The 18,039-nt window shown below is 45.4% G+C and overlaps 1 protein-coding gene across 1 annotated transcript in view; it reads right to left on the bottom strand.

Annotated features, from left to right (window-relative positions):
• Nucleotides 1-18,039, bottom strand: part of WNT9A (Wnt family member 9A) — a 78,636-nt gene that overhangs the window by 26,519 nt on the left and 34,078 nt on the right. Inside the window, exon 2 of the mRNA XM_038391071.2 lies at nucleotides 1,507-1,766. Coding sequence (XP_038246999.1) covers nucleotides 1,507-1,766 — 260 coding nt within the window. The remainder of the gene's footprint in view (nucleotides 1-1,506; nucleotides 1,767-18,039) is intronic.

Below are 18,039 nucleotides of genomic sequence, written 5' to 3'. Positions count from 1 at the left end.
CTGTGTTCTAGAGAACAGTGCTCAATCTTTCTAGACTGTTGTACCTCTGTCTGATTTGTCTTAAATACCCACAAGTTTCACCTCACTTCAAAACTACCTGATCACAAAAACAGGCATAAAATTACAAAAAAAAGTCCCAGCAAACTACTACTGAAAAATTGCTAACTTTCTCATTTTTACCATACGATTAATTGGAATGTAAATATTGTACTTACATTTCAGGGTATGGCATAGAGAGCAGTATGAACAAGTCATTGTTCTTATGAAATTTGTTTGTACTGACTTTGCTAGTACTTTTTATTGGCCTAGTTTTACAACAGGCTACATATCTAGAGGAGTTGTACCCCTGGGGGCTTGTAGATCTCTAGAAGACCTCTTCATGTAGAATCATAGAATATCAGGGTTGGAAGGGACCTCAGGAGGTCATCTAGTCCAACCCCCTGCTCAAAGCAGGGCCAATCCCCAACTAAAATCATCCCAGCCAGGGCTTTGTCAAGCCTGACCTTAAAAACTTCTAAGGAAGGAAATTCCACACCTCCCTAGGTAACGCATTCCAGTGTTTCACCACCCTCCTGGTGAAAAAGGTTTTCCCAATATCCAACCTAAACCTCCGCCACTGCAACTTGAGAATATTACTCCTCAGTGGTAGCAGATGACAGAATGAGAACAGTCTAGATGCATCCTCTTTGGAACCCCCTTTCAGGTAGTTGAAAGCAGCTATCAAATCCTCTGTCATTCTTCTCTTCTGCAGGCTAAACAATCCCAGTTCCCTCAGCTGCTCCTCACAAGTCATGTGTTCCAGTCCCCTAATCATTTTTGTTGCCCTCCACTGGATGTCTTCCAATTTTTCCACATCCTTGTACTGTGTCCAGTTTTGGGCCCCACACTACTCCAGATGAGGCCTCACTAATGTCAAATAGAGGGGAATGATAGTGTCCCTCGATCTGCTGGCAATGCCCCTACTTATACATCCCAAAATGCTATTGGCCTTCTTGGCAACAATGGCACACTTGACTCATATCCAGCTTCTTGTCCACTGTAACCCCTAGGTCTTTTTCTGCAGAACTGCCGCCCAGCCATTCGGTCCTTAGTCTATAGCGGTGCATGGGATTCTTCTGTCCCAAGTACAGGACTCTGCACTTGCCTTTGTTGAACCTCAGGATTTCTTTTGGCACAATCCTCTAATTTGTCTAGGTCCCTCTGTATCCTATCCCTACCCTCCAGCATCTCTCTCTCCTCCCAGTTTAGTGTAATCTGCAAACTTGCTGAGGGTGCAATCCACACCATCCTCCAGATCATTAAAGACGATATTGAACAAAACCGGCCCGAGGATTAACCCTTGGGCACTCCATTTGATACTGGCTGCCAACTAGACATGGAGCCATTGATCACTGCCCATTGAGCCCGACAATCTAGTGAGTCTTTCTATCCACTTTATGTACCCTGGTTGAGAACTACTGCTCTAGAAAGCAGAGCAAGTCCCCCACTGGTCCCCCCCTCACTTACCTCTCTTCAGCAGACTGGCTCTGTAGCGCCCCTCAAGGGTGCAGTTCCACCGTTCGAAGCGGAACTGGTACTGGCACTCCAGGGCGCTCATGCTGATGGCCTCCACGAGGGTCTCTGCCACCCCTGGATCCCGCCTGCACATCCTGCGCTGCTTCTTCTCCAGCTTCAGGCGGTCGCACACTTTGTAATGGGCCTTGACGGCAGCTTCCTCCATTTCTGAAGTCAGAGGGAGGATGGTCAGAGGTTCATTCCCAGTCAGCCTGTGAAGAGACCAGGGCACAGGGTTGGGGAGGGGAAAAAGAGAAAGGAATAGTCAGAAAACAGCTACCATGCTCAAACTACATTCTAGCATCTCCAGCTGGTGCCAGCCACTGGCTGGAGACCCTGCCTCACGGAGTCGGGGGTGAAAAGGAGAGAGAGATACACAGCACATGTACTGCATTATGGCTCTGCAATCATTGGGTTCTATGCAATGAACCCCCCTGCTCTCATAACTTACCCAGCTTCAGGCCTAGGTTCAGATTATGCCACCAAGAGACTTTAGTTTTCAGGTTTGTTCCTCTAAGTTAAGTGATTTGGGAGCTCGGGGAGTGAGGGGGGAAAATAGGTGTCCCATCCCCTTCTTCAAGCACAAGGTCCTTGACTCGTACAATGTGCAACAAAAGAAGCCAGCATACTGTTCCTGGTGTCGAGTGACTGGCTGCTGGATGCTGGCCAGGCTGGCACCGGCCCCAGGGAGTAAAGAAGCTGCAGGAACATCTGCTGGAAGCATGAGCTGTTTGTTGGCTTTTCTAACAGTAGCCAGCTCTCCTGGCTCTGCCCTCTTCCGGCCAGGTGCCAGTGCAGTCAGTCAATGGGAATCACTATACAGGGTTTTGAGGGACCTGAAGATGCATTTCCCCTAGCCAAAAAGAATTGCTAAAGCCAGAATTAAAAAGCTTGCTGGAACGTTTCAGCCCTGCACAGACACACAGAGCGAGTGCAGGGCTGGCTGTTCACCTTCACTGAAGCATACTCTGTTGGTTTCAGAACTTGCACAGACCCCTAACAGGGCCCAAAATGGGGGGAAGGCAGCAAAGACAGGGCAGGAAGAAAGGGGGGGGGAGAAAATGGACCACTGAGTTAAAAATAAGGTTCTAGAACCTTAAAAAGTTATACTTGTTTTAACTTTTAGGAGGAATTCCATGTTAAACATAGGGATTCTCCCTACCAAGCAGGCAATCAATCCCCACCCTAGCTGGAACTCCAAGATATTTAACAGATTTGTATTCCAAGTCCTGATCCGAGCCCCCACGCCCAGCTGAGTTGACTGAAACATTAAAAGTCACTTCATAGAAGTCAACGTTTTCTGTGGGATTAAAAAAAATGGACCCATTTTGTTTCTCCAAAATGGTTTTACTGATTTTGTTTATGGTTCTCCCCCACCTCTTGGCCACTTTTGAAGTATCTGGGTTTTTTTTTTTTTTTAAAATGACTGAGGAAAAAAGGGGACAAAAAGAAATAAGGGGGAAGGCACTGATAAGTGAAAAAAAAAATCAAGTGAACAATTGAGTGAAAGTATTCCAAAAACGGTTTTCAAAAAAAGTAATTTTTAAACCTTTGTAAATGGGATGCAGATACAACACATGCTCAGGGCCCTTTACTTACCAAGGAAAAGGGGCATCCAACCTAACTGAGGCAGGGCTACTTCACATGAACACTTGAACATGCAATATTTAAGTGCTGCAACAAATTCTATGGGCCATTCACCATGTGTACCCATCAGCACACTTGCCTGAACGGTTTGTTCCTTGACATTTCTACAGCTAGCTACTTAGGAGGCACATGCAAATCTAAGAGAAAAGAAAAATATGGGCGTGAGGGCATATTTTCTAAATCAAGTCAGCCTCCATTTACTCATCTACTTGATCTGGAACCACTCAGTGCAATATTCCAGAAGATGTACACCCTCAGGATTGTGCAGCAGTTGGATATGACAGAGGTGAGGGGGACATACATCTACATGGACACTATGGCTAAAATTTTGTACAGTGACTGGGCACTGGAAAACTGAGGCAACAAAAATCACCAAATTGACACCTTAAAAAGGAACAGATTTTCAGAGTGCAGGTGCTCAGCATCTTCTGAAAGTAAGGCCCATTCGAGGTGCCTAGTTGAAGGGGGACGGACACACATTCACACAGCGCTCCTGAAATTAGTCACTTTTCAAAAAGCTCAGACTTTAAAGACAGTACTGAGATAGCAACACTCCAAAACCCTCAGTCAGTTCAGGCCTTTAGCAGCTGCTTGGGATTAGTGTCTGGAAAGCCAGAGAAATTGTAAATTATCGAAGCATTAAATGGATCAGTGGTAACCCGACTTTTGACTGCTCTGTGCAAAAAGTCTATGCAGGATGCTTCCAGGATTGACCATGGGGGCTTGTGGTTGATAGCCAAGGTGATAGGACAACTCTAGTTTATAGGTTTCCACCATGCCACCGGTTCCTGCTCACCCCCTTAATAAAATTTTACAAAAAGGTGCCCGAAAGACATCTCTGAAGATGAAAACTGTCCACCATGGAAGTATAACAACTCATTAGCTCAGAGTCCTGACTGGAAGGACCAGCTCTAGTGAGTAGGGGGGAAAAAAAAATTGTTCTTCAAGTCCACTCTTTGGATTTCAGCCTGCTTGCTGGCCCTTCTCTTTGCTCAGTAGCCTAGGCTTTGGCATCACTTCCTCCATATCCTTCAGAAGGAACTTCTGACCTTAAAAGTTTGTCTACACTACAGGGGCTTTAGCAGCCCTGTAGCTATAACCCTGCAGCATACATGCTTTTTTCTAGAACTGGAGTAACTCCACCTTCTTAAGCAATGGTAGCTAGGTCAAGGGAAGCTAAGTCTACACCTGGGTTAAGCTGGACAGAGCCACAGGGTTCTGGGGGTATAGATTTTTCTCCACATTCCTGAATGCCATAGCTACGCCAACTTAAAATGTAAGTGATGACCACGCTGAAGCTTCAGAAAAAGATTCCCATTTTGTTCAGTTCAGTGAGAAAAGACCCATCCAATGAGCATGATAAACAAGTAATGGACATTTATCACCCAACCCAGCTTCATGGCTTTTTTGTTTAGGTCTGCTTGAGGCCATAGCAAGAGAACAAGTTATAAGAAGGTGTCTCATGACCAAAGCAAGTTTACAGGGTCAGTAGCAGTTGCTGCTACTTGGCCAACAAAGGCCTGTCCCATTCAGAAAAAAACAAACCAAGAAATGAGGCGGCGGGGGGGGAGGGGGGGGAAGAACACAAGTAAAATGAAGTGTGCCTCTCCTAGCTGTTAAGCAGAACCCTTCTTCCAGGCGAAGAACTCCTGTGGAACAAACGATGCAAAATAATATGCATCTGTGGCATGAAATTTATGCCCATTCCAGCAGGGGGTGCCACCCTAGCAGTATCAGGACTTTACCGTGACAATTCCAAGGGCTGAGGTGGCATTTTCAAAAAAGAGTGCCAACACACACACAAAAACACACACAGTGCCAGGGAGTGTCAGTGCCGGTGCCTGAAATGCTGGCTTAGGGCTGCCACGGCATGGAACCCTTATAATCCATCTAGTCCTTTTATGCAACCTAGGCTGAGTGAGGTCTTGTGAGGCCATGGTGTCCAAGTCAGATGCCCTCTTGGCTCTGCACAGAGGCTGATCTGTTCCTGCCAAGGAGTCCGGGGCTCTGTAGGGATGAAGGAAGTTCACGTATGCTCCCCCTGTGAAAAAAATCCTCAGCTTTGGTGATGAAACTGCCACCTAGGAGGCTACATGTGATGGTGTTATTTTGACTTGAGGGGGAAATGCCCATCCACTAAGTCCGGGATTGAGCCTGACTGCTTATCAATCAGGTGGCTCTAAGAAAATTACTTTTGGTCCCTAAGAGGGAGAGTGGGCCAGGCACTGGACTGTGAGTCGGAGACCTGGGTTCTATTCCACACTGCCTGCTGTGACACGGAGCAAGACATTTCGCCCTACTGTGCCCCATCCCACCCTTTGCCGGTCTTGTCTTTTTAGACAAGACTCTTACTGTGCATCTCTCTCCCCCCAGCCCAATGGGGCCCTGATCTTGGATGGGGCCTCTGGACACTACAGATAATTTCAGCAAAAAGTCTAGGGTGCATTTGACAGTAGAGGTGTTCCTTGAGCAATCCCAGCTCCCCCCATGAGGTGGTTATTGTTGGTAGGAACAGTTTCCAATACTGACTGTGGATTTATATTAGTCATGTTTCACCATTCAGTCTGCATCTTACTGCAAAATGCAGTGCTTAGTGGGGAATTATTAAAACTAGTATCTTCTCTTTTTAAAGAAATGCTGGCATTATACCTGCTTTCAATATTGCAATAAGCTGTTGGCAAGTGGTACTACCCTGGATGCTCAGTTGTGCCCAGCCCTACAATGCTAAAAGGTTTCCCCTCTAATATCAAATTGCAGTGATCCATGCTCTAATATTCAGAGAGAGCACGAGCGCGCGCATGCAGGGCTGGATCTTGAAACATCCAGCTTACTATAGCGTGTGCCACACAGACAGCGACTAAGTCCCTAGGCAGCTACATATTTGTGGCAATATGGATTTACCTGAACTTCTAGATAGATGCTACTCCCCAGTGAGCCCTGGTTTTAGACAGGCTCTAAGCTAAAGCTTTAATTCCCTGCCTAGCAAGATGATTTTTTGGTGATCAGTCTGAGCGGGACGAGAGAGGCAGAAGCCAGTGAGTCCACTCCCAGTTTTATATAAAAATCAGGAGTTGCCTGAGCCACATCACTGCAAGAAAATTGCTCTGCTATAGCTGCCTGGAATGCCAGGGCTGGTGAAATCCAGCAGTCCACTCTCCACTTCCAAAGGATTTCTCCATGGCAAATCTGTATAACACCCCCCTCCCCCAGTTGATAGCTTCCCTTTTTACTTGACTACTTTGCCTGCAGTTCTACTGCCTATGCCAGCCCCTCGTCCTTCTGACCTTCTCCTTTCCTCCAAAAATGCTTTGAGAGGCAACTCTGTTGTATCCAGTATGAGTGTATGTCATAGCCCAATGACTCCACAGAGCACACAACATAGCCCAATGACTCAAGTGAAGAAAGCCAGACACTAGTTCAGACTGGACCATGTAGAACAGGTCTGATGTCTTTTCCTTCCAGCTTTCCAAATTGGAATTTTCCCCTCCTCCCCATAAAACTTTCTACTATGTAGAAGGGGGTATGATGTGGGTCCAAGTTAGGAAACACTAAACAGTTTAATGGGTCCAATTTCACAGACTTCAATGGAGATTAATCTGAACATCTCTTTGATGCCCGTTCTAGTCTTCGAAGGCCAGTAATTCATGAAGCATTCACCACACTTGTTTTCACTGGTCCAGTGCTTACAGAAAATACTACGTCAGTGAATTGTAACTGGCTATTTAGTTGTCTGTAAGAGAAATCCAACATATAGTTCTGTTGTAGACCTCGGGGGGGGGGTCTGAGTCATGGGGAACCTCCCTTAAGTTATTTCAGGTTTCCTGAAGTAGCTATCTAGCTAGTATGTTCAATAGATTCCAACTTACAGAACAGGAGATGCTTATACCAGACTTTCTATGCACAAGCCAACTTGATCCAAAAAGCCATCAAGAAGTCCATCATAAAAAAAAGTAAGTAGCAAACTTCCACCATTCTCTGAACTTCAGCACAAAACTGAAATTCCCTCCCCCCCACACACACACACACACACACACACACTTTGGCTACCACAAACAAACAGCCACCTACAACTTACCCCCATGCCACAATAAGATTCCCTCCAAACCTCAACCCAGATTTGTTGGCCTTCTGGGTGTCTCAGTGCAAGTCAAGCACCATGCTCCTCAAGAGCATCCTGTCAGCAGCTCTCTCAGTTATAAATTAAGGGAGAGCTAGGTGGAACGCCCCTACTGATTTCTCCCTGTGTCACACCACCACAGAAGGGGGCATTGCAGGTAGACAGATCCCAGGCCACTTTGGTTTGGGCCTCTGAAACACCTAACACAAACTATCTGGAAACTAAACAGGCAGCTGCATGCACATCATGGAACATCAGTGTCATGCGATAGCAATATACACACAGTTTAATCAGTAAGATACCGAATTCAGAGTCAATTCAGGATAGATAAGTCTCTGGGCCAACTCCATCCTCAATGTCAGTGGCCCCCCTCTGATACTGATGGCCATCATCCCCGGATTCTCAAAATCCCTTCTGGGGGTTGGTTTTTGCAACTTCATTTTCCCTTAGTTATCTTCCTAAGTGCTCCTTTGTTCAGAGGGTCCTCCTTCCTGCATTCTCCATGAGGGGTCCATAGGGCTCCATCCTTGCCCTCCTCTTCTCTCTACTTCCAATCAGGTTATCCTTTTGTGTGCCTTCAGCCATCTTTACATCGAGGCCTGTCAAATTCACCTCTCCCCTGCTGGCCTGTCCACTTCCATGTGATTCCCTCAGTCTTTGCCCTCTCCTCATGGAGGAGCTCTCAGCAACACAAGCTTTAATAGGGCTAAAACTGAGCTCATCCTTATGCTTCCCAAAGTTCCCCCACCCTGCTTTTCTTGCCATCACTACTATCCTCCCAGCTGCCCAGCCCCATGGTTTGATTGTACCCACGGGCTTGTTTACACAGAGACTTGGCATGCAGAGGTACAAGTCTACAGTGCACTAGCTTCCTGGCCACCAAGACATTGTGTGAACCCTGCTTCTGCACACTAAAAGTTTGTAGCAACCTGATGTAGTGCTGTTTCAGACCCTGAATTGCTGCAAGCTAAGTCTCCATACAGACAAGCCCCAATTCTGGCCAATTTTGTTGTCCACACCACTAACTCCGCCAGACCTTCATCCCTCTTCTTCACTACAGCAACCACCTCCTCTCTGCCCTTCCCAGCACCTACCTGGCCCCAGTCAGGTCCATTTGAAGCACTGCTTCAAAGAGTGCCTTGCTGGTCCTTGAGGAAGGGGGATGGGCTAACATAGCCAGACTGAGTTCCTCCACTCACTCCCCACCCCTGCTTCTGACCAAATAAGGACTTGTACACACTATCACTTGTCACTGATGGGGGGAGAATATTCACACCCCTGAGCAACAGAGTTGACACCAGCACCTAGGTCATTTTAGACAGCACTGTCAGAGAGCTTCTTCCACTGACATAACTACCACTGTGCAAAGAGGGGTTTTATTATGCAGACTGAAGAGCTCCCCCCACTGGCATAAAGCATCTAATGTAGGCTAGCCCTGAGCTATTGGTCCTTACCATCAAGGCCTTTCACAACTTAGCTTCACCCCCCCTTATCTACCCTCATGTCTTCCCATGTGCTCTGCTAGTAATGCCTCCACCCACTGTGAACGGAAACCCTGCTGGAACCAGGTCAAAGCTCCTCTTCCCAATTGCTTCTCAAGACCTCTCTCTGCCATGAGGCCTCCAAACAGCCCTGCCTAACAATGTTTTGGGCAGGAGGCCCAGGAGCGATCATTAATTCTCCCAACCTTTTAAAATTAGGAAAGGGAACCTCTTCCAGAGCAGAGCTGCCAATTGACATGGCTAGGAATGAGTTGAATTGGACCAGCTCAGATGGATTCTCACTAAGGATCAGACCCAAATGGTTGTCAAGCCATTTGTTTTTCCTTGTTTATCAAGGCTACACACACACACACACACACACACTATTAAGTGCCTCCTGGAGTGTAAAGCACAAAAATGAGGAAAAATTAGGCCCTCAGCTCCCCCCATGCAAACCACTGAAGTTCATGGCTGGCATATGATGGTGGGTTAATTTAGCCCCTGAAGTGTAGATGCTTCACAGCATGAGCCGATAATGCTGAAATTTTGCCTTGAACTTTGGGAATTCACAACTTGACTCCAGTGAGATGGTGAAGACAGTTGGAAGAGTTCTCATTATGGTGCATTCCTGAGTAGGACCTGTAGTACTCAAATACCATACAGCAAGGCTATTTTTGCCTCCTGCCAACTGGAAGTAAACATTTTAAATTTCCATAAGATTTTTAAATTTCCTCAAAAGAGCTTTACAAATAATGAATTAAGCCTGACAGCACTACTTTCAGGTAGGGCAGTACCACTCTTTTACAGAAGGAAAAGATACAAGCCCATGTATGCAGATACTCAGCATCAGAGCAAGGAACCAAATCCAGGTCAGCTAGTTCCAGTACTCAATCTTAAATCACAAGGCTATGGGCTCATCCACTCGAGAGAGGCTATAGTGGCATAGCTACAGCCCATAGCATAGACAGCTTATGACGACAAAAAGTCGTTTCCCATTGTTGCAGGAAAGCCACCTCGCCAAGCAACAGTAGCTAGGTGATGGAAGCATTATTCCATTGACCTAGCTGTGTCTACACCAAGGGTTAGGTAGACTGATTCCCAAAAGCCACACCCCTCAGCAATGTGTTGATCTAAATTCTAAGTGTAGACTAGGCCCCAAGCCTTCTATTTCTCACAAGAAGCCTTGTTCCAGAAGCTTCCAGGCTGCTGCTCCCCCACCCCAAACCTTTATTTTGACTAACCCTGTGATTTTTGGTTGCAGAGCAGAGATTTACCACATGGCAACATGAGAAATGTGTGCATCTAGACTCCAGCTCAACTGGTCTTTTCAACATTCTCTTGCTTGTAGCATGGCTCATACCAGAGGGTTGACTGGTTCCCTGCCACATGTCAGCTTTGGAACCACTGCTGCATTCTTCAGTTTTTTGTTTGATGATTACAGTCACTCCCTCGTTTGGGATCTTCTGGGTAGCTTGGCACCCCACGCTCCCAGTGACCTAATTCCCCTGGAACAACCCATTTTGTTTGTAAGTGAGTAGGGTTTTGCCCCCCCCTCCCCGCCCCTTCATCCTCTCAGGAATGAGACAACCATCAGCTAGATTTATGAAGGATTTTTACTCAACTTAAAACCTGCTGGTGAACTCTGGTGCCAGTGGAATGCGTGGGCCAGGGAGCTTTCACTCACAAATTTAAGACAGCATTAGCTTCACCCTCCGCAGTTTGTGCCAGGAGTTATTCTCGCCTCAGCCTTTTCCCTCAGCTGCATTGGCTGGACAGCTTCGTGGATAACCCCCTCTCCACCCTCCTGGAGAATTCTTAGCAACCCAGAACTGTTAATTATTCTACTGACTACTTTTTTTGGCTTAATGTTATTCCTTCTGGCATGGATCCCACTAGATCGTAAGCAAAGTGTAGCTGTGGAGTGTTGGTACAGGGAGGCATAAGAAGAAAGTAGTGGAAGGAGAAGCAATAGGCTGAGGGAGGGGGGAGTTTAACCCCTTCAGTGCCTCACTGTTGGGGACAGAGGCTCCAGAATTAGCTACAGCAGAAGCTAGGACATCTCCCATCCCTACTGGTCTGCTGAAGACAGCAGCTAAGAGACAGCTACAAGTTTGACAGTTCAAGAAAAAAAAAAAAAAAAAAAAAAAAAAAAAAAAACACAGACATCCCCTCCTCCCACCTTTGAGTCAGCAAGAGAAAGCAAGGCTGATGTGAGGGTTGTGACCAGAAATCTTATACACAAGAATGGGTAGTCATCACAGCAACAGCGTACAGCCATGGGCTATGTTATCTGTTGGCATAAGCCAGTGCTGCTCCATTGACAAATAGAATTACATCAATATTGTCCACTAGAGATTTAGCCCCAAGAGCTTTCTATGCTTAGTAGTTTCATGTGTAAAATAAAAGGCACTCAAAATTCCAATTCTTCTCCAAAGTGGCTACAAAGGAGATGAGCAAGGGTATAAGGTCCTTTAAAGAGAGGTGCCAAAATCCAACTGCCACCCTATCCAGGTCTGCACCCGGCACCTCTGGCCCACTCTTGTGAAATGGAGGGTATTGATACACAAGGCACAATGGAATGCCACAAGCTTGCCCAAAGCTGTGTGGACTTTGCAGGGCTAAGGAGGAGATTCGCTGTTTATAAACAGTGAGTTATTGACTTACAGATGTTATGATTTCCTTCTTTCTCGGTGTGATGAGAGGCTTGGGAGTCAGAAGACCTAGATTCTCTTTCTAACCTTTACTACTAATTCATTGGGTGACCTCAGATAAGCCACCTCATCTGTAAATGAGTCATCCCCACTTTAGTCACCTACCAAGGTGCTAGGTGTTGTCTATGGTTATTTTCACGTGGCCCTCCTGTTAATAAGCAATATTAGAGCACATCCAAAGGGTTTTTGGTTATTAGGACCCTGCTGCTACTGAGACATTAGTTTCTAGGGGAGTCACTTCTACTTGGATTACAGAATCCACTGGATTTAGGAATTAGAATGGTGACAGTTCAGCTCTTTCCAAAAAGATCTCTATGCAAAAGAATAAATGGACACAAATCTGACATCAGGAATCATAACATTCAAAAACTGGTAGGAGGAGAACACTTCAACCTCTATGGCCACTCAGTAAAAGATTTAAGGGTGGCAATTTTGCAACAGAAAAGCTTCAAAAACAGACTCCAATGAAAAACTGCTGAGCTTTTGAATTAATATGCAAACTAGATACCATTAACTTGGGTTTGAATAGAGACTAGGAGTGGCTGGGTCATTACACATATTGAATACGTTTCCCTAAATTAAAGTATCCTCACACCTTTTCAATTGTCTAAATGGGCCATCTTGATCATCACTACAAAAGTTTATTCTTACTATATGTTCCATTCTATGCATCCAATGAAGTGGGCTGTAGCCCATGAAAGCTTCTGCTCAAATAAATTTGTCAGTCTCTAAGGTGCCACAAGTACTCCTGTTCTTTCTAGGAGTCAAGCTAGCCCTCAATTCTTCAGGACATGGGCATTTGTGGCACAGCTCCAATAATCCTCGCAGCATGCCATGTGTTAATGTCAGTCTCGTCTGTCCGCTCCAGTGCCAAAAAACACATCTGACTTTGTAATGAATCATTCATTTGTCTCCCTAACACCTCAGCCAGCCTTTTGTTAAGCCTTGCCTCCCAAATTTAACAGCTCTGTGATGGATGTCATGCAAAGCACTGGCCTCTCCCTTTCCAGGCTCCCCCAATCCTGCATGTCCTAGAAATCCTGCTTTCGTTCAGACGCAGCAAGTTTTCTAGCCCTGGCTCAGCCAACAAAGATTTGCAGAAGGAAGACGCCTTGTGGCAAAAGGCAGTTTCCCTAATTGCCCAGAGATATTAAGTAGTGTGTTTAGTGCACAATAGCTTAAATAAGAAGGATTTAATGGAAGTCTCAAGCTTTGGCTCTTTATGCTTATTTGAGCCTTCCACAAAAGCAAAGTTAGATATAGGAGCTTTCTAAAATAGTACCCCTGGTTTTGGGTGGGCCAGAAATATTTCAAGAACAGCCTCTCTTCTTGTATTTGGCACTTGTGTGCCACAGGTGGAGATAAGACTATAGGGTTTACCCAAACATTTGGGAACCATCAGAAAAGGTTTTAGCCTTAGAGCTGTGCACAGCTGAGCAGAAGGTGCATTAGTTCCCATCCCAGCTCCTCCAAACAGTTCACCCATCCCCATTTTACAGTCCACAGTGATCAGATCGTAGAGCATTTGGATGGTTGGGCAGTTTGACACATCATCTGCTCTATTTCGGGAGCAGTTTACAGCTCTGCAATTCCCCTGCTGCACAGCAGCGATAGCTATTTCACTCAGCCACTGGCTTTAGTGTCATATTATCCTGGAGGCAGATTTAAAAACTGAACAGGTGAAAAAACAAACCTATGGGGCACTGGATGCATGAATGGGGATTATGCCTCTGGGATGGTATAGGCTTTTCTTACTGAACTGGAGAAGGGAATGAGTTACAAGTGCTGTGGCTGGTTCTATCCTTAGTGAGTTAGGAGAGGAGGCAATTAAGATACTCATTCAAGGGAGACTGGTGTATTTACATGCTTTTGAAGTGAAAAAGTGGAATTGTAATTAACAAGTGATATGCACCCTACTGTTTCTGGGCAAGTGCTGTGCAAGCAAAGCCCAGCTAGTCAATGGAGCTACAGATTTATACCAACTGAAGACCTGGCCCACTGCTCTAAGAGATTCCCTCGTTAGGAGGCAGAGATTTCTTGGAGCCAGTCCTGGATTGTGGAATGAACTCACTCAGGAACTAAGGGCCACTGCAGCCCTCCCCACTTTTGGCTCCAAGCTCTAACAAAAAAGTGTGGCATTACACTAAAAACCCTATCAAGGCACCACTTCAGTGCACACAATCCTCCCCATAGGAAGATAAAGAGAGAAAGTATGAACTCTGATAGACTAGAGAGAAGGTGGGTGATGAGATCTTTTATTGAAGAACTTCTATTGGTTAAAGACATGCTTTTGAGCTATATAGAGCTGAAGCTATATAGAGCTCCATCAAAAGAGTCTTTTACCAACAGAAGTTGGTCCAATAAAGAAAAAAATTCTCACCCACCTTGTTTATTGAGCATCCTGGGACCAACACAGCCATACTGCAAACAAAAAACAAACAGTGTGATAAGATATTCACCACAGTTCTTAATCTACTACTAGAAGGTGCTCACCTCCTCTGGTCATGAGGATGGTGTAATAACGATATACAAATCCATTGGCAGCCTTCTGGAGAAGTAGCCGGGGAGTCAATATAAGCCAGGGAGACGAGCAATGGATAAGTGACTCTTGAACTGCCCTGTGGTTTAACTTTTGGTGTTGATACCTTGTGGGTTGGAGGAGGAAAGCAAGTGCTTTGTGTTGCATGCAGTCTTCCTTCCAAGTGATGGATGGAGTTCAGCAGCTACTCAGAGGGCATCCTGGCTACTGCTCCCAATCCTAAATAGCAGCAAAACGTAGGACAATGACATCCCCCGCCTCCCCCAGAGTGTGATGAACTGAACAGAAAGAACCACATGTGCAGCTTTAGCAGGGATCACCTGTGTAGAAGGGCAGTGATGTTTGTATAGATATATTGATTGAGCTAGAGAAACATGGATTGCCATGGGATTGTGTGTACTCATAGGATCATGGCAACTAGAGTGAGACCAAATCAGATCCAGACCTCAGCTTATGGCTGTGCAAGACTCAACAAACAGATGGATGCACGACAACACCAAGACCCTGATTCAGCCAAGGTGCTTGAGCACATGCCCAGCTTCATGGATGCCAGTAGCTCCACCGACTTGACCGAGTTCCATGTCTAGAAGGCAAAAGGGAGGCAAAAATTTGCTGAGGCCCCTCCACCAAGTCCATGGTAAGCCTTAGTAGAGAAGAGGGGAGTCCTCCTGACCCCTGGCTGTCACCACAAGAAACCACTCCTGCCCTTCTTCCCTGAGGAGGATAGTGAAAGTAAGGAATGTGGTTGAAGTGTCGATATTTCCTGTGCAACCTTGGGCATGTCACCTAGAGTAAGATTTTCAAGAGAAGGTGAGCGCTTGCAGCTGGGCTGGTCATGGACTTCAATGGGAGCTGCAGTGCTTAGTAGGTTTGGGGTGGGTGGGGGTGGAAGAGAAGGAAATAGAAGAAAAAAAATCAGGTTGATCTGTGCATCATTCCCAGACACCACCTGTAAAATAGGGATAACACTCCCTTTCCTACCTTTTGTCTCAGATCTAAGAAGAGAGACCTCTTTGGGGGCAGGGGCTGTGGCTTACTTGGCATGTTTGTACAAAGAGCCCCAGTTTCAACTGGGGCTTGAGAGTGGAATGAACAAATTGATGCTGATGAGTCTCTCCACTCTTAGTTGTGCAGTGCTTTACACAGAGTAGTCAAAATTTTAAAAAAAAAAAAAAAGATCTATTATCCAAAAATCACACAGACTGGTGTATTGAGAAGCATTTCCTCCCTGTATTGATTATGTATCCAATGTATTAAGTTAACCTCCACCCCCAAAAAAAGAATCAACCGAGTGTTAAACATAAATTCCAATCAGATTAGGGAAACTTTAAGAAGATCTTAACAAGTGGACATTTACATAATTAGCTTGCTACTTGTAAATTCCTTCAGTGGTGCCAATGGCAGATTTTCACCACCTAAAATAGCCCAAAGCTGTTGATTCAGGAATGGTTGACATCCCAAATTAGATCAACCCAAATACAGAGGCCACAAGGTGGTTGTTACATCAAGATTATGAATTGAATGGGCTGTGTGTCAACTGGAAGGGGTGAGACTGCAGAAGAGAAAGCCCTATCACAATGTTACCCATGGTCTACGCCAGCACAGGATTGTTCCTTATAGTGGTCTGAAACCAATTTACAATATGGTTCTTCGGCCACTTATCTTACAGAGGTTCTACCCTAAAGAAACCAGCTTCCCCCTCCCCCAAGAAAAAAAGCCAGCAACATGAATTGTGGGAATCCATGTTTCTCTCAGTCACTTTGCAAGAATCTGCCCCTGCAGTCGCCAGCCCCATGAATGCACCAAGTTGGGTCCCTTCCATCACACCTCCATCTAGGAGGTGCTCAGCAGGCCAAACTAGGCCTCTGGCTACACCATGTTACCTCATTGCCTTAAAAGTCATGCCTTCCAGGACACCTGTGCAGACACATCTTGGGCCCACAGGTCACACTATTATCATTGAAAGATCAAAAACCAAAACACTTGGCACATATTGCATATAGAATTTTGATTTAGAAATCCAGGAGACTCTGCAAACACATGAAGCCACACAATGCCATTTCTACAGAGACATTTCAGAAACTGCCTTTTAAAATTATATATATAATATCCATTCCAATAGCTTTCTTGAGAAGTGCCCTCAATCCCATGAAGGGCTTCTATTTTAGTTTTAAGCCCTGGGGAAACAAACCTAGAATATTCTTAAACACTTCCCCCTGCCCCCCCCCCCATTTAGAAGGTGGGCCAAAAAGCTACTAGGATTTCAAGGAGTGGCCATGTCAAGGGGGGGGATTTATACCGGGCGTCAGATTCTGAACCTCAGTACAGGTGTGAAACTCCCAGTGAAGTCATTGGAGGTGTACACACTCTAGCATTTGGCCCATTGTCAACAAGCCAAGGAGACCTCCTGAGCTAGTTAATCCAATCTTCTGCATAAAATGAGAACTCTCCTCCTTCCTGAGCCTGACCAGGGCATCATTGCCGATAAGATGTTTGTAGAGACTAACTGGGGACTAGTTATACAAGCATGAGTTTCTACTGCTTCAGCAAATGGTTCTACAGCTCAAGAGATGGTAGCAAACATAAGTTTGTGGCTCTGCTGCTAGATGGAGACAAGGAACTAAACTGGATTGGTGTGGGTTACAGTGGATGCCATTTCTCCAATACCCAGCTCTACAACAGATACTCTGTACAGCTAGAGTAGTCCAGGCAGCTACTGTAATCCGATATGGCATTTCACTTGTCTTCTGAATTGGTCACTGCTATGTGCTGTCGGACAGCTACCAACATTCCCCTTCCTTTCAGTTGTGTGGAAGGTAGAATTTCCCCATCCCTTCCCTAAACTAGTAAGGGACAAATGACAAGGAATCTGGGAAGGCTGGAGACAGTGGCAGGAATTCAGATTAAATTCTACCATGCATCTAGGGACATAAATTCAAACAATAGAGGGAGAAACCTGGAAAGCTGTGATGCCAGTAAGTTAGAAGCCATAACAAATTGAAAGCAGTGAAACAATCCCCCTCCTAAAAAGAAATCTATCCTCCTGCATGGACCAGGATGACAAGACCTGGAACATAGCATTCAGTTCATCACCAGAAAAAAAAAAAAAAAAAAAAAGCTAGAATGTTCAGAGGAAAGAGGCCAAGGGGCTGGAGATCTGCAGGGAAGGCTGAACTATATGTACAGCTGGCTAATTGATGAGTTAGGAGGGTTCTGCTAGCATAATGGCAGAGAAAGGGTGTAAATACAGATTGAGGGAGAAATTTAGAAATTGGACAAATTTTAGCTAAACAAAATCCAGGCAGAGGATACTGAGAGTTTATAAAAAGGCCAAGGAAGTGGTGGAAGCTTCATTGTCTTAAGACAAACTGCTACGAAATAGTGCACCTATTTAAGTCAAAAAGTTGATGCTCCACAGTTAAGTTTCATTACAATGCTCTTTTAGCACCAAGAGCCTCTCCTCTGACTCTATCCATCACTAGTCATCTGTCTTATACTTTCCAGTCCAACTGGAGTTCAGTGAATCAGCCCTATCTGTTTCTCCTTCCTGAAGTAGTTCTTGGAATTGCTCGGCTCTTCCAAGGAAGATAAATCAGGTGCCTCTTACATGGAGGCTAAGAAGTCCAACATTCTTTACCCTGCTCCCCAAGCTAGAGAGTTAAGCTGCAAGTCTTACCACCTCAAAGCACTGTACTTGTAACCCACCCTTGCAATCACAGATCAAGCACAGCAGCACGTCAACCAATCACTTTGCCCGTTTGCTATCTGCCAGAGTGATGTTGGTTTTCCAGGGACCATCAGAGCAGAAGCTTACTGCTGTTGGATTACCATTCATACATCTGCTGAATGAATGGCAAGTCTATACAAATCTATTCCCCCCCCCCCCCACCATCAGTTAATTCAAGCACAAAACAAAAAAATAGCCCCTTAGAATAGTAAGTTCCCTCCCCACTACAATTTTTCAGGTGAAGGATATCCAAGTTTTAGTGT

This window comes from Dermochelys coriacea, chromosome 2 (genome assembly GCF_009764565.3).
Source record: "Dermochelys coriacea isolate rDerCor1 chromosome 2, rDerCor1.pri.v4, whole genome shotgun sequence".
NCBI classification, from domain to species: Eukaryota; Metazoa; Chordata; order Testudines; family Dermochelyidae; genus Dermochelys; species Dermochelys coriacea.
This window is presented reverse-complemented; position numbering and strand designations above follow the sequence as displayed.